This window comes from Pagrus major, chromosome 14, assembly GCF_040436345.1.
Source record: "Pagrus major chromosome 14, Pma_NU_1.0".
Taxonomy (NCBI): domain Eukaryota; kingdom Metazoa; phylum Chordata; class Actinopteri; order Spariformes; family Sparidae; genus Pagrus; species Pagrus major.
In genome coordinates this window covers 17,518,441-17,543,013 of record NC_133228.1, presented here as the reverse complement: position 1 = coordinate 17,543,013, position 24,573 = coordinate 17,518,441, and the positions used below count along the sequence as shown (strand labels likewise).

The 24,573-nt window shown below is 41.9% G+C and overlaps 1 protein-coding gene across 1 annotated transcript in view; it reads right to left on the bottom strand.

Moving 5' to 3' along the window:
* The window catches only part of snd1 (staphylococcal nuclease and tudor domain containing 1), a 174,947-nt gene that overhangs the window by 62,721 nt on the left and 87,653 nt on the right, over window positions 1–24,573 (bottom strand). The window contains exon 17 of the mRNA XM_073480269.1: window positions 5,748–5,936. Within this exon, the coding sequence (XP_073336370.1) occupies window positions 5,748–5,936 (189 nt within the window). The remainder of the gene's footprint in view (window positions 1–5,747; window positions 5,937–24,573) is intronic.

Below are 24,573 nucleotides of genomic sequence, written 5' to 3'. Positions count from 1 at the left end.
CAAACGGTACTACCATAGTCACCCAATTGTTGAGGCTTTGTTAGTGGCGTTCCTACAATAACACTGGACGGAGGAAGAGTAATTATAGCCACTATTAACCACTACTCAAGACAAGTTTGTCATTAGTTAAAGACAAACCTTCAAGCAGGTAGCCCTGTTGTAATGAAAATGCAAATCCCCGCCATGCTGGGCTGACGTGCCAACTCAAACCAACTAAAGCCGAGCAAGCACATGTGTGTGGAAAAAGCCCCACTCGAGACTGAAACCAGTCCACTAGAGGTAAACTTCCTTTCCCCTCAACTGGGACACACAAGCCTATTAGCTTTGCTAAAAGCCCAATTATCTCGATTCATCCACAGCGTGTTCCCGTTCAGCCAGGTGTGTGATGTGCTGACTGCTGAGACGACACAACTTAGATGGGAGGTCAGGGAGATGTTTTCTCTTTTCGCACACTTTTTAAAAACAGTGGGGAATCATAGATAACTAGAATTACTGCCTCAAGGTTGTTTACTTCCGCCACCTAAGTCAAACTGCGGTTTATATCCATGTCTGTCCAGTATTGAAGACTTTAAAATACTTTCATAAAAAAGGTATTAAGGGGATTTTATTTTTTTGCTAAATTGAAGTTATCACTATATTCGCATGTATGATTCAAGTTCACTTGGAGACTAATTTTACTGAATTTGAAGTTAAAGCCAAAGATTTGTGAGGTCAGTGACCATGATTTTTTACCTTTGACCATCAAAATCTACTCAGTTAATTTACTCAGTCCAAGTGGACATTTTTAAAAATCTGAAGAAATTCCTTCCAGGTGTTAATGAGAAACGGCGTTCTAAGAAAATGGAATGGACATAAGGTCACAGAGACATTGACCTTTGACCACCAAGATCTAATCAGTTTGTCCTTGACTTTAGGTGGACTTCTGTGCCAGATGTGATAAAATTCCCTCCAGTTGTTCCTGAGATATGGTGTTAATGAGAATGGGACAGACATTAGGTCACAGTGACCTTGAGCTTTGATAGCCAAAATCTAATCAGCTCATCCTTGAGTCTAAGTGGAAGATTCTGTGAAATTTGACGAAAGCCCCTCAAGGTGTTCCTGAGATATCCCTTTCACAAGAATCTGGCAGATGGATTGAAATATGTACTTATGGACGGACAGACAGATGGAAAGACAACCCGAAAACATGATGCCTCCGGCCACGGCTGCCACTGTCGCAGAGGCATAAATAATGAGTGGGAATTCCTGTCTAGGTGTCAAAATGTTTGGCTTGCAAGAAATGAAATGAAGGGGCAAAAATTGCAACGTACCAATATAATGCTTACAATGCGAGTAAGCCAATCATAGCAGATCCAAGTCCTTTGATTTGCTTGCCATGTGTAAATGTATAATTGTGAACAGGCCTTGCGGCGAAGTGACAGTCAAGTCAGCTGGACTTGCAACTCTGGATTCCACCCAAAAAGTAGAGAAAGCTGAAACAAGATTATGTACTTCAATCAGGTTCCACCAAGGACATGTCACGAAGCTAAGGGCTTAGACGAGTGTCGTTGATGGACGGGTCAAGTATACAGTAAGGAACAGCAGCACCGGATCCTGGGTTTATGCTTCAGAGGGATTCTTTGTCCTCTAATAAAGGGTACAAATGATGCAGCTGCCTGACTCACTCTGACCACAGTCAAGGCCAAGGAAGGAGCTGTCCTGCATGATCCAAAAAACTGTAAAGCAGCAAAGGGGAACAAGGGCATGACACAGGGCATCTGAGAAGACATTAATCCCATTAATAAGAAAGGATTCAAAGACGATTAGTAGGAGGAGGAGAGAGGAAAAAGAGAGGGGGAGCGGGTGAAGAGGGGGAGCAGACTGAAGAGGTTAAAAGAAAGACAGTGGTCTATAAAGAGGGCTGAACAGGACTGAAGGCAAGGGGCGGGCAGTGATAAAAGGAGGAGAGTCCCGTGACATGAAATATCTTTAACAGGGGTTGTCATATCCTCTTTCTTTCTCCACTCTCTCTTTTCCCATCTTCCTCTCTCCCACTCTGAGACCCATCGGAGTGTGTTAATCTCCTTCAAGGTTGGGTAATTATAGAAAAAAAAAAAAAACCCTTGCTCAACAGAAAGCACACTCTGGTTATTATTAAGGGCCGATTGTTGATTCACCTCTTCATAATTGGGCCATTCCAATTACTAGAATGTTTCTTCCCTCTGCCTGCTTACAGCTATTAGGTTGCGAAGCCTTATGCTAAAATCTTTCAAAGTATTTAGATCCTTTAGTTGTAAGAGTAAAGGATCTAAATACTTATGTCAATGGGATCATTTAGTTTTTCCTTTCCACTTTTCCACTTTGTCATTCTGGTGTACTGAGCGTAGATTGATCAGGGGAAAAAAATATTTAAAGGAATTTAGCATTAAGGCTGCAACAAAACAAATTCTGAAAAAAGTGAAGGCGTCTGAATACTTCCTGAATGCAATGTATGGCTTAAATGATTTGCATTGGTGGATGGTTAAAGAAGCAAGAGCAAGAGCATTTTTTGTTTTGTTTCTGAATTTAAAAAAAAGAAGAAGAAAAACAGTCTCTTGAGGCCCAACCAAATATTGACAAACCACACCTGTTCACTCTTCGGGGAACTTAATTGAAAGCTACAGCCAATGTCTCCGCAGTAGAAATCTCTGCTCCCAATCCACTTTGAGCCAAACTGCTGCTATCTTTTCAAATTTATTTCTCTCAGTAGCAGCTTGGGAATACTGGAACATCACATGAATAGCTGCATTGAGCTGTCTCATATTACAATGACAAAATACAGTGTTTTTACAACAAGTCTTGTTTACAGAGATGCCTGGTAAGCAAGAATTTGTTTTGCTACCCCTAGGAGAATCCAAATATACACAAGAATGCTTTGCAAAACCAGGCAAGAGATTTAAGAAGAGGGCATGAGCACTGCTTGGCAACTGTCGACTCATTGTTAAAACATGAAATAAGTATATACAGTGTCCCGGCTCTGTCTTATAGCTGAATCACATAAATGTTATCACTGAAAGCGTGACAATAGGTGCTGACAGGGCGACACGAATTAAAGAGATTTATGTAAACAATAGCTTAGCCATAAATAACTGTAACTGGGAACAGAATTAGGAATGTGCGCAGGACTACAACTTGAGCCTTCTGCATGAGGGGAGAAATAGGTTTGCTGTGAGGGCTGTTCCAAATATTGTTCTAAGAGATGCTGATACGCAAGATCAAAACATGCTGAGCTCTACAAAAGGCTCTTCTTCAAACCCTTTGGAATGCTTCATTTAGAACACAATCACTTTGTCCCACTGGTCTCATTGTAGCAAAAACTCATATTCACTTAAGTCACTCGAACTAAGCAGTTTTGGTTCAGGATGCTACTGCAGAAAGCCTCAATCCCCCTTGTTGTCCTGGGTCCCTGCTGGACCGCCAACGCAAAGTTTTCTTTAATGAGCATGCGTGTGCGAGTACACACACCCTCCGACTTCATTACGACAATCTTGTTTTTCTTGTAGGTGCGCCTGACACAGCAGTATCCACTCATGTCTTCCATATCCACAGCCGTAGGGACAATAAAGAGGGGGCAATGAGAAAAGAGGAAGAGGGGGAAGGAGATGGGAGGAGATGCGATCTACCCTACCTAGCCTCAGCCTACACACAGACAAAGACCAGCTATGACTTCAAAAGAGAAAGACAGAAAAGAAAAAGCCAAGCTCTCAGCTTTTCTCAAGATGGTCTCTACGGGTTAATTAGAACACCAAGTCCCACCTCATCTGCCTTCAAGTTGCATACTATGCATTCACACACACATACACAACGGATTGCCCTGTGCTCCATTAACGCAACACACTCTTCACTACACACACCCACACACAAACAAATCAGGCTGTGGTTGATCTGTGCACCGGTGCCTGTGGCAAACTAACATCAAACATAATCACCGTCTGTCTGGTCTACTCAGGCCCCATTCTGTCGTCTTTCCTCTCGGCCCTGTCCGCACTCAGGTTAGCTCAAGTCAAAACCTTGTGGTGAAAGTCAATCTGTCTCGACGCTGCAAAGGGGGTCAGAAAGCGGTAGTGAAATTGTCATCAGAGGTGTCAGGAATGTGCCTTCTTGCTGCGGTTAGATCTAACATGGCAGGGTCGGTGTGCTCACATCGCTGGCCAGATTGCTGTTTTTTTTTCTTTCCTAGACAAAAAAGGTTCACCTGCGCAGTGGTCTCTCTTCAACCACTTTGAGAAAAGGAAGATACAGAATGAGAGTATCTGTGAGAAAAAAGGCTGAAGCAAAGAGAAAAGAAAGACGGGCAGAAACACACCGACTATGAACATGATAGATTCAGAGAAGGGAAAAAGAACACAGCCCCCTCTTGGCTCCTGCAATACATCACGTTTATATGGGAAGAGTAGGCAATTGTGTCTCCTAAAGGACCCAAATAGGTAGAAGTGAGTGCTAGAGAGAGAATGGGAGAGAAAGAGGGAGGAAGGGAGGGAGGGAGAGAGAGGGTAAAAGAAATAAGTAACAGAGATAGAGAGGAAAGAGGACAAGGATGACAGCTGGCCGGGCACTCCATGCATCTGGCAGGGGTGACTCGTGAAGCCATAATGAAAATGCAGGGCGAGATCAGGATCAGTGTGAGAGAGGCCTCCATCCATCAAAGGACTCCCATTGAGGAAAGGAAGCTTCAATGATAATGGCAAATATGTGGCTATTCTCCACCCCAGATGGAGCATTTCCACATTATTGTAGCTTTTACTAAAAGGTACAGCCTGCATGCTATTAATACATGAATACACGACTTGCTGTTGCTCATTGCTGAGTGGTGTGTCGTGATAGACATATCGACGTGTCCCTGTTCTACCTTCATACGGATGTACTTGCCGGTGTGATAAAAAAGCTCAGTTTTGTATTCATGGAAGCCAAAGGTCATGGCACCACCTGTCCTAATTGGCTGTCAGGCTGGTGAGGGGGATGGGCTTTGCCTTTGACAAGGGCAGTGTGTTGAAGTTTAAGAGAGAATAGTGGAGTTTCTGTTGAGAGAGGAGTTGCATCGGGTAGCCAATGCCTGGAAGAATGTGTTTGTTTGTTCTCTTACTGGAACAAACAGCTTTTTATGTTTTCTCCCCCGAGTTTTGAAGGGTGGTCATTCCTGTTGACTGCATCTTTATGTCTACTGATGAACTACTAACAAGTACTGATGTTGAAGAGAGAAGTTACAAGAAAGCTCAAAGTCATGCGGCTTGTAAGGAATGGACCATACCGAACCAAAGTAAGGCCTTTCTCAGTTTCATGAGGTTAACTCCGCAGTCAGTGCCCTTGACAAAGGCACTCGCTAAGATCTGGAGTTGGTTCCCGCTGGGCACTGTCATTGGCTGCCCACTGCTCCTCTAGGATAATATAAATAAAGATTCCTCTTCTTCATATGCAGCACAGACTAAATATGTCCACAGGCAGCAAGACCTAGGACACTTCGCCTGAGACGCATGAAGTCTTGGCCTATGCTTAATGATGAACCCTAACCCCAAGAATGAATCTTAAGCCTCAACTTTTTTCCCTATAATACTACACTTGCCATCATGCTGGCCATCCAAGTATTCCTTTAATGAATGTTTGTGTAGTAAATAAATGTATGTGCTTCTTTGTAAAGACAGTTTTATGTCAGTTGGGAGTGTGGTCATCGCTCTGATAGTTTAATAGGATGTACAGTAGTTGCAGCTCTCGCAGCGTAAAATGAGATCTACCTTGTCTTTCCTCTGTCGGCATCCCTCCTCTGCTGAGACCAAGGTTTTGTAGTAGGCGCTGCGCTCTGCTGTAAAGTGGACCTTGGACAGAGCATTTTCTACCAGCGCCACTGACAGATTCACACCCTCGATGTGCAGCCAGCCAATGAAGTTCCCTGCTTTGTCCATGCTCTCCACTTCAACTTCCACCTGGAACAGAGGAATAGAGGGGAGGGGAGGAAGGAAAGGGAGAAAAGAGTTAATGTTCTGTAAAGGAGATTAGGTTACGAGATTCCATTATGGCAATGAAGTGAAGGTGTGTGGGGTTGGTCTTGTGAGGAGATACCACTGTTCTTCAATAGACACATCAATGAAAGCCCTTGAGCTGTGTATTGATTTGGTAGGACACACACAGATCCTGTTTCACTCCTCTGTTGTGGACTTCCCAATCAGTATCATCTGATCTTGGTCAGCATGGCACTTGCTATTTTAAACACCAAACCCCAGCAGTGTGTACATTAAAGCCAACTTGTCCTTGGCATTCTCAATTAAGGACTACCGTCACCTTTTAACAGAAGAAACGCATGTGTCTATTTGCAAACAATAAGACTTTTAAATCCCAGGGCCAGCACAAAAAGTATGACTGGCTTTAAATTAGTGTTGCGTTTGCACTTCAACCTTAATTAAGACTCTAAATATTGTCATCCTACTTTTTTGCGATGTAAATCATTAGCAATTAGTGACACCCAAGTTGCAATTCCCTTAAGTTAACAAATGAGGGCACTGAAATAGCTAACCCTGCTGACAAAGTAGGAAAGATCTCACAACATTTCCCATGATGGACTATAACCAAATTCTGCCTATTCAGGCTAATTATCTATTCATTACATTTTGTTTCATAAGTGATGGACGACCGGGGAAAGAAGGGGAAAGAAAAAAAAAAAAAAAAAAAAAATCAATCGATTTTTTTCCCTACTCTAAAGCCTCAGTCAGCGAGAAAGTGAGAGGGCAGGTGTGCTGAAGAGATAGGGAGAAGTCAAGCGATTAAGACTCGGGGCTGCTTAGCCCTGCAGCCACAAGGGAAATCTGAGGGGAATTAAGTTTGTAAACTGCTCTGCCTTGTTCTCAACTAAAGTCAAAAGCTTTCATTAATGAATGCATAATCTGTTCTTTTATTAAGCAGAAAATTGACAACCTTGGCATATAGCGCCAACATACATGTATTTCAACTTTCTGGACACTGTTACCATTTCAATAAAGCCATCAGCAGTATGGAAGGTGGACTGTGGCACATCAATGCAACTATGGCCCAAAGAAATCATGTCCCGCAATTTATGTCATATATAAAACTTGTTATTTTCTATTAAATAATAATAACCGCTCTAATAATTACTCTACATATCTCTAACATGTAAAAAGGTAAACTAAAGGCTCCATAAAAAAGGCATTTGTCTAGCCTTCCAAGACCCCACTGTGATACAGTCTTTCACTCGTAGCTCATCTGCTTTCTCTTACTCTCCTTCTCTCTCCCTCTCTGCTATCTCAGATACTCACCCCATTTTATCTCTCTTCGTCTCTAAGTGCAGAAGCAGTTACGTAACTAGGCTATTAGAGCGCCACTGGTCCTCCAAGCACACCCAAATGTCAAATGGGGAAGTGGGCGAGTGCTGGGAAAAGGCTAGAATGGCTGGAACTAACTTAACTGTCACAACTACCACTAAGGCAGCAAATGCAAAACAAAAATAAAACAACACTGACAACTAAAAACAACACTCTTTAGCTGGGAATATTTCCAATTTGGAGAGAAAATTGAAAGCTACACTTCCGGACTAAATCTGTTCCACAAGATGTTATAAAATTTGTATGCACAAATTAGAACAATGAATTCTGCACACTGAAAGCTCTTGAACCATAAACTAGATAGGAAAACTCCTTTGTTAGACCTCCCCTGCCAAGCAAAAGGCTGATCAGACTAAAAATAATTCCACAGCCATTCACTCGCTGAACAATACCTGAAAGACAAGAAATCACCTTAACACATCTCACATGTCAGCCAATCTCCACAGAGAATCATTTTGGGTGCAGAAAGCTATCTCGGGGTCAAGGAGATACTCTCTCTCTCTACCGATATTCCTGTATACCAATCGTTTACTTGAGGAAAATACAATTCCCCTGCCCATGTAGCAACTAGATAAATTTGATGAATGTTACAACCATGTGGAGAAATCACAAAGCAGGGCAAGTCATATCAATCATGCCTTTACGAGGTGAGATGTAAACATGTGACCATCCAGAGACGACGAGAGAGGGAGGAAAAGATATGCTGGGGGTGATATTAAAGTTAAACTACGGGCATCACAGACACGTGGTCTTACATGCTTTTGATCGTGACAGAACAAATTAGTCTGTTTTCCCAGACCACTTACAGAAGAAACCCCATTTACCACATACTGCCAGGAAAGAAAATTAGTCTGCTAACAGTACAATATGATTAGAGGACTGTCGTGACTGCACATGCACTGTGGTAACAAATAGGCCAATTGAGGAATGCAAGTAATAAAGTAGATTGCATGCAAAGTTACATGACCTGATTGACAAACAGCAGCAGAGTCAACAGGCTACAATCACACAGGCTAAACATGCACACTTACCAGTGACATACATGTACACACTAAAAAGACATTTTGTGTTCCCCCAGCGTGATAACTGTCATCAATCTAGATGCACAAATATCAGTGTCTACTGGATATTCTTTGAATATCAATTACTAACATTTTGGACCATTACAAAGACTCAAAAAAATACTAGTATGCAGACTTTACTTAATATTAGTAAACTGTGCCCATTAGCGTCAATCTCACGTCAAACTAATGAATCAGATATAGCAAGATCAGCCAAAATTCAAACTTAACTAGTTGCTAATTAAAAAAATCTAATCTGCTGTCATTGTTTTCATCATGGGAGAGTGATACCCAGACTGAAGTCAAAAATATGTCTAAATTATTCACCTTAGGAGACCAAGATCTTGAACGCATCATTAAATAAAAAGAAACCTGGCGTTTCACCGGCCAGCGGGGAAGAGATGAAAGAGGCTAATAGAGAGGTCAAATGTGAAATTAAGAAGGACAAATTAATTCATAAAAAGAGAGCTGAGGCCCAATTTTCCACTGGCAGAAAAAGATCAGCTTGGAGAGGCTTTAAATCCATGGCAGGTTTGCAGAGTAATACCATCGTTTGTACAATATGTCGCACTTAATATGGAAAACGGACTGATAACAGCTCGTTTATCCAGTGAGCTATCATTGCCAATAATGAGAACTTCTCTGTCTTGGCGATTCATATTCTGCTTTATTTGATATGTTTTTCATGTATTTTTAAGACATTACTTTTTATATATTATTCTGCTGTTTAGGGACTGTGTATATGATCAAGTTACAGCCTCTCTAGGAGATATAAAAATAGGAGATACGGCAACATATTGTTAGCATTTATCCAATTTTTTAAATGATAAAGAAGAACAAATTATTTAAAGAAATAATCAATAGAATAATCTATAAATATGATAACAATCCTCAAGGATGATTGTAACCTAAGAGGAACTGCTCTAACATGTCCTTGTTTTTTTACTTTATACGTACCACCTCAGAGCCAAATTTTAGAGTTTTATACATACACACATGAAATTTGAGTTCCTTCTCCCTTTAGAGTAAATAGCTTTGGTCACAATGTGGAGAGGACAGGGGAGGCGGAGTGGAAACTGCTTTGAGTAGAGCCCAGATGGTTCCCAGCGGAGGCCTCCTCCGAGCCAAGATGGCTCCCGCCGGAACACAAATGGGCTCTGGTAATCTCATAAACGCTGGGATTGTGTCGACACAGTGGACGGGAAAGAGAAAAAGGCTAAAAAACACATACACTCAAAGCCATGCGTGTGTATGCACAAGCACATACACATGCGTAGTCATTCAAGTACAAAAGACAAAGCCATTTGGTACCATTGAAGTGAAACCTGGCCCGAGGGCATGTTTTAAAACTGCAGCAGATTTAATTCACTTAGCTGTTTGAAAGTGAGCAAAAAAATCAAAAAGGCTGCGGTAGGTGACACGTCATGTCAGAGCCAAACCCTGCACTAAAAGAAAATGAAAGAACACAGTGGGGTTGGCAATCTAAAAATTGGCAAGCAATGGGATTTCCTTTTATCACCACATCCAAACAAAACAAATATTGAATACCTGGAGGGGGAAGCGAACGGATATATGACCGTATATATGAAGTTACGGAGAACAGGCTGTCCACTTGAGTGTCCGAGCCATTTCAGAACCCATGAGGTCCAACCTGGCATGCGGGTTCGAAGCTTAATTCAAGTATTGCTCTATGCATACATTACGTGCTATGCATTCTCTCATCGAGAAAAGAGAGCGGGCTACATACATAATGCAAGGTTTGGAGGATATGAATCTGTCAGTCAGTGCTTTCAATCATCACGGACGGCAACTCTGCTGCTATTTAAATCTGAGTTTTACTGCGCACTCCAATTACTGGGATCGCGGTTATCACCATAGAGATTTAAGTTTGCATGAGTCAAATTACCAGGTCTGGTCGTAAAAGTTTAAAGGCTTTGACGGTGGCAAACATAGCATTTGTTCAGAGTGCACCGCAGACTCCAGAAAGAGAGAGAGCGTGAAGAGAGATGGAGACGTTTTGGCATGTCTTCATTCATTCTCATTAAGCAACAAGGAGGCGGCTGCTTTTATGGCTACTGTACTCTGTCACTTAGCTGGGCTCTTTCCAGTCTTTTGTCTGTCTGTGTCTATAAAATCACATTAAAGTGTAAATATAAATAGTTTTTAAAGTAGCAAGTGAAAACATACTGCAGGATAATATTTATGTAGGTGTGTTTGTGAATTTCAGTGTTAAAGGATTAAGTGTTCATTACATTATTGAATCAGGGTGCATCTGTTTAAGTGTATCGTGTGTCAGCACACACGGCTGAAATGACAAGGTAGGGGAAGGCCAGAAGGACCTTGCTGTAACAGAGAACCAGCATCAGTTTGTTTTCTCTCCATTTCTGTCATACTATCTGCTCATCTCCCTCATCACCCTGACTCAGACAAAACAAACAAGACTGGCAGATAGATGGACAGAAAAGAAAGTCAGACAAAAAGAAAGAAAAAGATAGAAAGACTTGAGTCACTCCCACCTATAGCCCTTTGCTCATCCAGCAGAATAAGCCATTTATCAAACTGAGCCTTGGAGAAGATTGAAGGAGTGATGTGGAGGTGTGGAGTGTGTGCGCTCTTTTGTGTGCTCTCGCAAAGAGATCAAACCTCCTCTAAGCAATGACTGATCCTAAGCCCTGGGTTGAGGTGCAAAGTGGGGAGAAAGGCGAAAAGGGGGAGAGCAATCAGATAATCTCCAAACCTTAATTCATAGTCCTAACCTTCCCTATTCACTTAACAAAAATCAATGGATACTTAATTCAGAGTCATGAATGCCACATGAGAAGGACAGTTTGTCCCACATGGGGAAAAAAAAAAAAAAAAGCTGAGCGTCGATGGGTCAGCCTCACTGCACTAAGCCCAGTCTTGCGTGAAAACTCCATTTGGGGGTATGAACGGCCCCATCCAACAGAAGTCCATCATCTCTCAGTACTGCCTGTGACGCTGGCTTATATGGATCATTTTTCTAAGTGGACACGCAGCATTCCTTTAAATGATACATCTGTACCCCCAGGCAAGATGCACATCCACAACTTTGATCGGATTTCAACCAAAAATCAATATCTCGTGAAGGTGTTCCTGGTGGGCGGAGATAATTAATCAAAGCTAAATTGAAAACTGAATCAAAGTGTCCGGGACAACAGATGAACGGGGAGCAAAAACAAATAAATTCACAACTACTGCTAGGTAATAAATACGCTATTAGTGTGACTGAGATGCTCAAAGCCATGACAGCCATGTGCAAGACAACTTACTACAGTGATCCTGTAATGTGTGTGTGCGTACAAGAAAGGTATTTTAACGTGGACGTGTTTTAGATGTAGCATTATGTGGGACATTCTCTGTTTTATGTGTGTGTGCAGATAGGTATGTAGAGACATGTCCCAAGTGCTGTCACTGTTTTGTGAGGGCAATGACAGTGTGGACCATGCTAAACAGGAAAAACAACAACACGAGGCTACAGCTGAACGTGTATGTTGGGTAATCTTTGCTTACAAAAAAGGACAGATAAGAAAAATGACGAGCTGTTGAAGAAAAATAACAAGTTGCTGAAAGAAAAATGTTCTAACACCCTGAAGCTGTTTACGCAGAAGTAAAGAGCGCTGTCATTTGGTTGAAAACCACACATAAGGCACGTGTTCTACGACTGCATTTCACCCTCTAAAAATCTCCCGACAGCCTATTATCAATAGTGCACCCATTACTAAGGTCCATAAACTGCTGTTAATGGAACACAGTAGAGCACAGCATGGCCAGAAAACAGGGTCATGTGCTACATTTGTCAAAATAAACATTAGCTATTTGATTGTGGTAACAGGCACTTTTTCAGGTGACGTCCTAGCAATAAAGGGACCTAACTCTAAGGAAAGAGCCCTCTCTCTTAAGTGCCACATTTGTTTAGCACATATCTCATTTCCCCAGAACAGGGATTCCTGGGCATAAAATGGCTAAATGTGTTAGCATGTCACTGTGGTCGAATCGAGGGGGGAAAAGGCCAGTCCGTTCCGGGAGAAATCTATAAATATAGATCACCTTTAAAAAAAAAAGAGAGGGGGAGACAGACAGAGAAGAATAAATGAATGAATTAAACAAACCGCTATTGATCCCTTAATGGCATAGATCAGGCAGGGATGTAAATAGCGTGTTAATGGGGCCTGTAATTTAAAAAAAAAAAATGTTTGCATGGGGAGAACAGCTGCAGCCAGTGTTAAAGAGGTGTGAGCCAGCAAACTGGTGCCCTGTGCAGTCTCCACCACAAAGGAGGGCTGGAGTGGGTAAAACAGGTCACCAATCATCGAACGGGAGTAAAAATGTGGGCAGTGAGACTGATCCTGTTTTTATTGACAACAGCTAAAATGATTGACCTATTTTTTTCTTTCAAGCCCATATGAGAAAATATATTAGATCAGTGAGACATTTTCAATGTAACAGGTACTGTGGAAAGATATTGGGTGTTCTCAAACGCTTAAAAAAAGTCTGTGACAAGCCTTGTCAGAGGCAAAAAAACATTCTCTCAATCAGATAAAAACTGCAGGGAATTGTCTGCTGGCATTTTGATTCTTCGCTAGCTATGAGATTTCCGTTTATCACCATGTCCACAAAAAACATATTTCAAAAACCTGGAGGATACAGACTACAATATCAGCACCACCAAAACACAGGGACTTTAAGAAATGAAAAAGGTTGGATGAGGTGAAGCCTCCGTGTCTGTTATTCTAAGCCAGTAGGATACCTGGGTGTGCGGGTTATTGACTGTCCCTGCTTTGGTGAGCCAGCAGAACAGCTAAGCTCCAGGCCAAGGGCCAAACCTCTGGCACCAGCCAATTCCAAACTAGGCTGGTTCATTAACTATCGGACCACGGGGTCAGGACAGACAGCTATTAGTCACATGTTGATCGAGTTAAGCCTGAGTGGGGGAGGCTTTGATAGGGTGGAAACAAACATCTGTATGATATAAAAGCAAGTATTTTTAGCATTTATAAGCGGTTTACAAAATGTAATGTGGTTAAGTGGCAACAAAATAAAGAAGTTATAGTCGCTGATAATTACTGGTGTTATTAAATGTTTAAAAGTGACCTAATATCTGCTTACAACTACATTACAGAGTGATAGAAGCCACTGACTTGATTATTTATATACTGCTTATAGTGTTGCTAAACAACTTTTCATTGAAGAACAAAAGAACAGGTGGAAATGGAGGGCATGGCTCACTATGCAGAAGAAAGACCTCTCCCTTTAAAGCGTGGTGTAAGGTGAGGACTGGCCTCACCACAGCAAGATATTGCTGTCCACGGTGCTTACTGCAGCACTGAAGTGTGTCTCAATCTGGCTGTCCAAACAATTTTGTGGCAAGAGGACAGTTTTGGGACCCACATCGCTACCTCCATGCCCAGAGTCTGCAGTTATAGCAGCAGGTGCATTGAGCAAAACAAATCTTTTACTGGCACTACAGCAAACTAACTAAAGTACCCTCCAGTGTTGCAGATTTGGGATGATTTATCTCGGCCTGTTCGCCTGTTTCTGAAGCAAACAGTCCAGTCTTTTAACATTGTTTTAAAATTTGAGAAGCAGTTCTAAAAAGACCTTTTATGAACTATCCAAAAATTGCTACGCTATTACTTGGCTCTTACATAAGAGGTGAGATAATTTTTGAGAAAAACAACATTTTGTAGGAATAAAACACTAAATTGTTGACCAATTTCAGCAAAGGTTGATATTGCTACCAATGGAATAATACCATGCACACTGGACAGGGATGTGGTCGTGTGGGTGCCTGTGTGTGTATGGACTCCCAGGGTGATCAATGTGACTCAGGGGGTCCCATGCATCACTGTCAGGGGCAGGCTGCTGTCTGTCGGTGGCAGGATGGGGAAAAGTCAAACGGCTTCTCTAATGGCCAGGGCCATTAACGGTCAGGCAAACAAGCATGATCTCCACCATTAAACCTGCCTGATGCCCATTAATGAGTTTTTCTTTTATCAATAGATAATTGATGCTTGCCCTGCATCACTGTTGTGACAAAACAGGTGAACAAGGAGGGATGGATGGAGGGGGTTTAGGGAAAGAGATGGAGCAGCGGGCAAAGGAGACTGAATGAGTTGGATTCCAGTTAACGCAGGTGGGAGACAAAAATCATCTGGCATTGTTATCTGCTAATCATTTTGAATCTGTTATTCTGGGTAATTGTGGAGAATATGGTGAAAAAGTGCCAACAGCAAAAACTGAAATAAGAACTAACTTGTGGTCCTCATTACGAAGAGTTGAGATGTTGACACAAGGTACATCTAAGAAAACCTTGGTACCATTTTCCATAACAAAGCAAGCCAAAGATGTAACTGGCAAAATTTGAAGTGTTTCAACAAGCCAAGTTTGGCTTTTAAGGATGATTTCTGCATTATTTGTACAAATTATATAAATATTAGCTTTGTCAAACCTTGCATACATTTCAAAGACAATGTGCCCTGTCCTCTTGCCCTCACCACATCTACTCGATTCTGATTGTAATGCATACGATGTCGATCCTCAGACAAGAGCTTTGAAAGACTTATGAAGCCTTCGCAGAATATGAGTTAGAGCAAAGATGGAGAGAGAGAGAGAGAGAGAGAAAAAGCAGAGGTCAATAGTGAGTCGATCAGAGCCGAAGCTGGTGTTGTCCTCTACAAACGACCTACAGTAGACTTTCAAACTAAAGCAAAAAATTATGGAGAGATCTCCAGCTTGGGGGTTTCAAGACTGCACTAGGCAATTTAAGTGCACTATTGTCAAAACAAATATATCCGTTTGGTGATGACATACAGTCTGAAACAAGCGAATGACTTTGCATGATTTTATGGCTGTTTGAGAGGTATGGACACGGAGTACTATCCATTAAAGACAATGATCTAGCGAATTTACCTATTACACTCTAGGATTAAAGCTTGCCATATTTTTTGGCATTGATCAGACACAGTTGTAGCCCATTAAAAAGAACACATGAGCAAGGTCATGCTGAATCATGTAAAAAATAAATGGACTCTGGATGGAACCTGCAGGCCTTTGCGATGCTCACTGACCTTCTGAGCTTACTTTTCTGTCATTTCTCCCCCAAAGCCACAACATGTACAACAATTGGACACCATAGGGGTTTGACAAGTCCCAACACAGTGAAAGGGTCAGTGACATCGAGTAATGCAGGACCTGTGGCGATGTAATGACCGACTAGATTTAACATCAGTCAGTCTCTTTCTATCTGCCCCAATGGATCAATACTGTTGTGAGGAAGCTTGATCCTCCAACACACTGTGCCTTGCTAGGGCCTCCCATTTTAATCCATTACCCCAATAGTCCTGTGATCTCGCATCAAATCAGCACTGTTTAATTTGATCGGGGAAGGGGTACAAAGCGCATATCATAAAACTTACTGTTTTTAGGGAAGGTCGGAAGAAAAAAGAGAAAAACTGAAAGAGTCAGCAAACCTAATCATGCTAAACCTGTAAGTTAAATTAGTTTATAGATCCTTTGTTAGCCTGATGAAAGAATAGCTCAGCCCGCACACACAGCACCAGAGGAAGCTGAGCAAGAGCAAGGCTCTGCATTGGGCCTTAACAGCCTGGTTATTAAAATCAATAATGGCAATAACTACAATCCATCTCGTTTTTAAGAGAGGGGCGACATGACATGCCGGTCGATGAATATTGAGCTACATTTGTAATATTACTAATATCAAATAATTCCCCTTAACTGGATGGTGTGGGGGTGAAGGTGGGAAAACACAAATTGAACTAGGCTGCAAGTTATTGAATGGCTGTTAAGAACAAATGTCACACAGCTCAGTGAAAGTTATTACTTTGAAACGGTTTTCGTTTTTTGTCAACAAGCAACCTTGCTACAACAGATCTAAATGAAAAAAAAGGTGGAAAACCAAAAATTAATTGCAGCCCTTGACACATAAATGGAGACTGTAATCTGATTTTTAAGCATTTTTCACTTGGCTCCCAGAGGTACACTGTGTTCTGGGTTGAGACACCCAGCGTCTCAAGGCCCGAGGGTATTGGAAAGCAATGAGAGGTAAGAGTCCAAATCTTCAAATCGCTGCCTGGAGCAGTGAATGCTTGGTGGGAGCAGTCAAGCCACATTGAGCACGTTTAGGGGTGGTCAAAATGATTGGAGAGGGCATTGAGCCACATTACCTCTCAAAGTGACAGCGTTGCTTTCCTGCAGATCCATTTACACTTATACCTTGGAGTACATAACCAATAAAGCCTGGCCATTACTTTGCAGTCACTGAGCAGTACAGCAGCAATGCAAACATGGAGAAAGAGGAAATAACAATGACATGTTTTTACTACCAATTTTACAACCAACACAGCTTCACCTGAAGGGCAGCTATTCTCTGGTTACAAAGAGAATTGCTATTGTCATCAAATGGCCACTAGCGATTACAGCATAGTGTGGTGAGTTCATTAAGTATTTCATTCATTTCTAGGTGTACAAAAATGGTCGCTATGCATGGTTCATACGAAAAGTATCCCAACAAACTGGGCAATTGCTGTGTAAAAAAAAAAAAAAAAAAAAAATTGTGTGCTTCCTTTTTAATGTGGTTACCAGTTGGTACAGGCAGCCATATTGGCGGATAAAGAAAACTACACTGCCTCTACTGTCTGGGGTTATTAAAATAGTGTAGTTTACAAGGTGGACTCATAAACAACACTCCTTAAAAAAATGCTCCTGACTATTCCCCATCTAAATGAGTGTTGCGACTGTTTAGGTGGTAAGACTAGTGCAGGTGTCTAGACACTTCCTGCTTCTCAAACCTCTCCAGAGTGATTCTCCATAGCGACATCCACCACATGAGCAGCTGTTTCTTCACTCATGCTCCATTTGCCATAGCTTTATGAATCAATTTAAGATTTCATAATGGAATTTTAAATATTTATGATCCTATGGCTGCAATGACCAAACTATATTGGTGCGCCATAGATAGCCCTACGTAGGGAAAACGGTGGAGTTGAATGATTTCTTACTGGACATTCCAGTGTGCTGACAGCCGTAGCTGATGAGGGCGTATAGAACCCTTGGAGTGGAGCTGGACATAACCCAGCTGGAGAGTTGTCAAAGACAGGAGAATGAGAAGTAAGGACTGATTCATAACATCAGAAACTGGATTACGCTTTTTCTTCTTCTATTTGAATTAAAATGGAGGAATTGGGCAAAACACTCCAAATCAGGCATAAACAGACAGGAACTGTGATGTGGCTTGATTCATTCTTCATCACTGACTTACAATATCTACTCGACTTTCCACTAATCCATGAGATAATTCATTAACAAGGGATATCTAAACACAAGCACTCTGTCTTTGGAGAAATTACTGTATAAAAAGAAAATTCATAGCACTGTGGAAAACATTTCCACACCTCCCTGCATTGTGGCAATGTTATTTGGACCTCAATGACCTCAGGGTGAAAAGATGGCGGGTGAAAGCGAGAAAGAGCACGGGACAATCATGGCCAGGCCATCATCATTTGTCTCCACCTCCTTTTCTATCCTCTTTCACCAGTTGACACGGCAAATGGCATAGCCAGCCTGTGTCACTCAAAAAGCCATTTCTGTCCTCCCAGACCCTGCCTGTGCTGACAGAGTGAGAGAATGAGGGGGGAGAAAAGAGGGGAGGGAAAAGAGCCGACAGAGGCATTTTTCAACATGGCTTTTTGTCAATTTCTGTGTGCTTGTCAAAACGAGAGGCAGTGCCCAGTTGCTAGGCTGGTTGGAGAGTTGTTAGGCAGGGGTTGGAGTTTGAGTGTGGGAAAAGTGGTGGAGACTAACCACTGAAGAGGTGCTCCATGTTAGTAGCAGGTATGGTAAAGAGTCTACACTGCAGGCACGAGGCTGCCAGGCATCTAGTAGAAGCAAAAACATTCAGACTCCACCCAACCGCACTCATTCTAGTTACATATGTAATTTCCAAAGGGATGGTTTAAGAGAACAGATCCAGGAGTCTAGAAGAATATGCCTCCTGGTTAAGTGGACAATTATGTACAAGACACCCAACAGTTACCACTAAAAAAGTATTACAGTTAGCTAAAATGAATCTTTTATGCCACTAGGTAGCTTGCAGATCGCGTAATAGGTAAGGATGATATGACCCCAGTCGGCAGCAAATGGGATATAAAAAATCCTTGCGACAAATCATTATATAATCATTCTTCAATTTTGGCAATCCAATTCAACCTCTTCACACGTTCAATCACATTAATGGCAACTGACGATAAACAAATGAGATCTGGGATTGAGATGGGTGCTGTGTGATTGTGTGTATGTGTGTGAAAGGATGGAGAGGGCAGACTGATTGAATCAAGTCATGCCAACTTAGGAGCCAGGCAGTTTGTTGCTGGACTACAAATGAAGATTCATTGGCAAATACAATTTGCCCCCCATTTTATTTCGTCAACCGCAACACATTTTGACCAGTCACTAGCAAATGGTAGTTAGTCTAATAAGTAGTGTAGTGTCAAATAAATGGGATTATAGCCACCTTGCACCTGTGCTTGGTTGCGGGCCTACCTTTGGGAACATACTACCAGTGAAACAGAGCTCTATTATAGGTTTGAGGAATGGAAAATTAGGTGGGTGGATGTTATCATCTCTTGCTAGTAATTTCCCTCAGCCAAGTGTGGGTATCCAAACTGAATATTTGGGCCACAGTCAGAGAGGCACGGATACTTGGACAATAATGGACTGGTTAATGGAGTGCTGACTTTTAAATAAAAAGGGTTTTTTTGGCTTTAACTGCATTTTGGATAATGACAACACTTCTGAACACACTACTTAAGCCTCAGAAGATCAACTATGTTGCATTTATTTCACTTGTCAAAGTAGCCACGCTAACGGAAGGCAGATTTGTTCCTTTATTGTTAATATTTGAAGTGAGCCTCTAGCCCACAACAAAGTTACAAATGTGACACCCACAGTTTGTTTTCACTTTACTCTGTGACTTTGTTCCAATCATCCCTTTCCTCTGTTTTTCTCCTGCCATTCAGTGGGGAAACGGAAAAAGGAAAAAAAGAAAAATCAGTGTCAAAAACAAGACTGGGCCTCCAAACACCTCCATAATGAGGAGACAAGGGAGAAAAATGGGGCTAACATTTGTGGAATCAGATTGAGAGCAAGTAAGGGGGGGGGGGGGGGGGGGAGAGAAGACAAAGAAAACTTAGAGGCCACAAATGACGAAAGAGTGTTGAAGGCACACATTTGTTTTATTTTCTTCCCCGTTCCTCCTCCTCTTTCTGCCCCACAAGACTCTGGAAACGCAGATGCTGCTAATCAGCACTACCTCAGAGAGGACATGCTGCGACTAGAGAATCCGCACAGAGAGAGATGGAAGATGCAGGGAAAGCAATGAAAGAAGCACAGGGAAAAAAAAGTTTCATTTAGCAAATCATTTATCACGCGGTAGGGCTCGGCTGCATGACCTGAAATTCATATCAAGGTATAATTCAAATTGTAGAAAGTAACAAAATAAATCATGTTAGTTAAATTTAAATGTGTTACAAAACTCCAGAACAGAGATTGCAATAAAAAGAACAAATGTCTGAACATGATTCAACATACCTCAAGTAAAAGCTTTTAAATAACATCCATTGTATTACATCAAATAAGTTCATTCCACAGCTGGGTTCTCTTAGCATGAGCAGAGCGATGAGTCAGTCATGCATCAGTCAACGATGTCGGTATCGTGTATTGTTTTCTTTTTTTCTTTTTACAGCATCTCTAGGGCGCAAGAGCTTGTGTCAGAATTGCAGCACATTCGTAACCATTCCTTTTAAATCGTGGACAAACCCATACAGGATCGTGAAGCATGTTTGCAATAGACTGTGGCTCATTCACAGCTCGATTCATCATACAACAACCCAGTACAATTGACAGGAAGTTGAGTCATTCATGAAGGCACATTGACAATAGTGATGTCGATGTGCCAAGTGATGTCACCAAATGTTGTCAGTGTTGGTTAATAACAGTTCGATGGATACGTGCATAATCTTTTGTTGGTAAAAAAATCAGGTAAAAACTTTCTAAGGCAACTGCTGTCACCATCTTTGGCAAGCGCTGTCACTGTAACTATGGTTACAAGTGTTCCCGTCTATCACAGCATCAGATGGGAAGTAGCTTTTTTTTGTAATTGGATCACACAAAGCCAGTGTGGTGAAGAATGTCAAACACTTGTACACATGTACATGCATATGAGTGAACACACACACACACAAAAAAAAAATGGCACACTTACACTGGATCAGATAAAATCTGACACATTCATAGCAGAATACAAAAAGCATGAGCTCATGTACTTGATACATTTGGCGTAGAACCCAGTTCCCTGCAGGAGGGCTTTTAACACTACCAGGTGTACGATATGACAATTGTTCTTCTAAATAGGATGGATAACACTCACTTCAAAACAGGCAGCGGCACACACACTCTTCAAATTCAATTTCAACAATGTGGCCACAGGCAAAAGCAGATACCCCACTACTGTTCATGGAGTTACAAGCTACAGCAACCGTGTGGCCAGCTCAATGCTCCAGTTGCCCAGAGTTACTGCCTGGATACCCAGTGGGGCACCTTTAAGAAGTAAAACCCTGCTGTCTCATGGTATTTCAACTGAATTAATAAGTGGAGAGCTCAATTATTTCCTCAAAAGAAGATTTAAACTAATGTGTCTCAGTGGTTTCATCAATTCTCAGTCATTTATTGCTGTGCACAGCTGAGCCACTAACAAATGGGTGGCAGAACAGTGATAGGCGACAGGAAAAACAAATGGCAGCCCTTGAACAAGAGGGTCTAGACAGTTAAGTCAGCAAAGCAATCTCCAGACAAAACATGCATATTAAAATGCATACGCAGGCACTCCAAGTTTTGCGAGCACTGAGTGTAGCTGAAAAACAATCTGAATCAACTCGCAGCACATCTGAGTCAACACTTAAGAGACAGTATGGAGTGGAGCAAAACATAAAACACCTGGTGGAATCACTGCATGTGTAATACATACTAATTTGACTGGTTATGCTTCATGAATTTTGGCATTTTCACTCAGATTACAGGAGGCTCTATTATGAAGAGGTGTTAGAGAGGCACAAAATTACAAACTGTTACTGCATATAAAACTAAAAGTACAATTTTTATTTGAGTACTATAGCAGCAATTGCAATCAATGTCATTTGTTGTTTTGCAAAATCACCGCTCAATACCAACCCTAAATTTGCTTCCATCATTGTTAGTTACTGTCGATCACTTGAAATAAGAAAGGCAAAATGAGCCATTGAAATACATAAAAGGCTTCCAAGTCAAAATAATAATTTTCAGCAGGATGTCAAGCAATGAGTGGCAGGAAAATGAAAGTGAAATCAATGTCTGCCTTGGGAAATTACCACTGTTCATCCATGTGTCAAGCCAGTCCTATGTGTGGGGTGAGGGGTTATTATGGAAAAAAATAACCGGGCCACACGCCAATAAACACAACTAGAGTGCAAGTGACCTAGACTGATGCCATCAGTCAGAGAAGCGGCAGAGAGAATGGAGAGAGAGTACCAGCAGGCGCACCAGTAGGCAGCAGCAGCATGGATCTATAACATATCTACCAGCAAACAATTACAGAAAGAACAAAAGCTCAAGAAACATGAAGATGAAACATATGAGATGCACTTAGCTACTAAATGTAAAAGCCGACAGCTTTTAATGTGTCGTGAAAATGCAAAGGGAATTTCTCTACATGTATGTTTAAGAAGTTAAAGACTCCTGTGGATGAATAATAGCTTCACACTTCATTTAGTCCACTCCATTGATATCATGTAAAATTAAAACAGTTCACAGCATTATAGTACCCGACGTTTATCTGAGTATGAACATACAGCATGTGACTAAGTGTGCAGTTCTTTTCTGCAGGTCATGGGGTTGGAGGAGAAACAAAGTGACATACAGGATAGTGTGTGACAGTTATGAATCCATCCCTTAGAATATCTGCCGCTAAGAGACTAATTCTCTTGCACAAATACTAAAAAAGTGGCATTTATATACAGGTGCTCAAAATCCTTGCATGCCAAGATCATAAAACTGCATTTGCCTGTGAAAAACAACACACGAGCATGTCAGCACACTGGCGGGAACAGAGTGTCAAAACTGCAGCGACTGACTTTTTTTAGCATTCGGCTCAGCAGAAGTAAGCAAAAAGTGCTAGCTCCCCCAAACAAATCATGCCTGTTCCATGCTGTGCGGATGTGCCAGTAACAATTACCTAGTCGTCATCAGATTCAAAAACAATCTATGGAAGGTTCTCACACATGCATCAAGACACAGGCAAACTCATGTCAGCCGGATGTCTATCCTCTACAAGTCACTAATTTCCTTCCCTACTCCTGGCTCAGGGCAGGCCAACCATACCAGTTTAATCCCCAAAGCTATGTAGAATTGCTAACACGCGAAAAGGGATTAAAGGCAAAATAAGGCTGTGTCTGCATGTGTGTCTCAGATATGCCTGCATTAGCAAGATTTCATACAACAGCTAGATTTAGAAGAAAAGCACTTCAGCGTGGCAGGCTCAGGGCATTTGGTCAGGTTTGTTTAATTCATTCCAATCCCAATGTTTCCAAGAATGTATTTTTAATTTTATTCCACTGCTTAACATTCAGTTCTTGTGTTAGGATTGTCAACCACACATACACGTGGCAAAGAGAGTAAAAATTAATGTCCGGTCTTTTTAGATAAGTACAAGTTTATGAGGTGTACAACCCCGATGCCACACCTCCCTGCCCTGACACCGCTATTTCCCCTCGTGTGCGTTCACCCACACAAACACATGTTGCCATGTGTAGTGGTACTTTGGAGAACTCAATCGACATCCTACCCTCAGCTCTCCTTAGTGACTGTAAGCGGACTGTGTGGGAGGACTGGCTCTGATAGAATGGACGGCTGTGTTATTGACTTCAATTTAGAAAGTGCTGCCTGCTGCTTCTACCCCCCCACGACCCCCCCCGCTTGCCTTCATAGCCAGGACCCTGCTGGCCCCCATCCGCAGCCGACCTCCGGGGGATATCCCTGATTGCACTGCCACAGAAAACACATTTAAGCAAGGTCACAGGGTCTGAACTTAAGCAGAGGGGGGGGTTACTGTTTTTCTTCGACCCACATTCCATTTCCATCTTTCTTTGCGCTTTCCTTCATCCCGAAAGTATGCTTTTTCCTCACATTACATCCTTCCTCAAGTCTTTTCCATAGACGTTTAGCAATATTGTCAACTTCCACTCGGGTGTGTTTCTCAGCCTCCAGCCCCTCCCTTTCCTGCATTGTCTCCTACCTGCTTGGATGGACAGCTGCTGAAGTGTTGTATTGTTGGAAGCTGCAGGTACATCGGCACCAAACATTTGACGCTGTGCTGGCTGCGCACATAGATTAGACACACTTAGCTTGGCTTCTCAAATCCCCAGTATGGGGGAAAAAAATGGAGGCAGAGAGACAGCGGATATTACACAGGAAAAATAACTGGCTGGGAGGTGAGTAGTCGCATTAGAGAATAGACACACAAATGCATCTCCTGTACACATACACCCACTCACACATAAACTCCTACCCTCTCTGTACGTATACAAGTAAAATCATAGTTCATATCACAACAATGACCCTACATACCTCAAAGTGTATTTGACTAGTGAGTTTTTCTCTTTTTTCAGCTCACATTGGGGAACAGATAGCTCATTTGAACACAGATAAGATAGAGATGCAACTATCAGTATTGAAATCCAAATTGGAAGCATATTAGAAAAACACTGCCGGAAAGCCATTGGAATGCAGTTTGAGAGATGTGTGGTGCCTCTACTGAAATATCTGGCACAAGGAAAAGTATGCAGTAAGATAGACAAATAGGCTTAAAAAACACGCAAACAAAAAACAAAGATTATTGGCAAGCAGAAAATCTCTATGTGCTGGACGATGCTGCTGTAATCTGGGCGTGGCCAGGTGGATTTGAAAAGATGAAAAGCTGTTTCATTCTTAGCTTCCATCCCTGGGTCTGTGCAGTAACAGGCCTCAGTAGGGCTAATCCTTCCCTACATGAAGCTTGATGGAGATTCTGGGATTAACAGTTTCACAGAAATAACATGGTA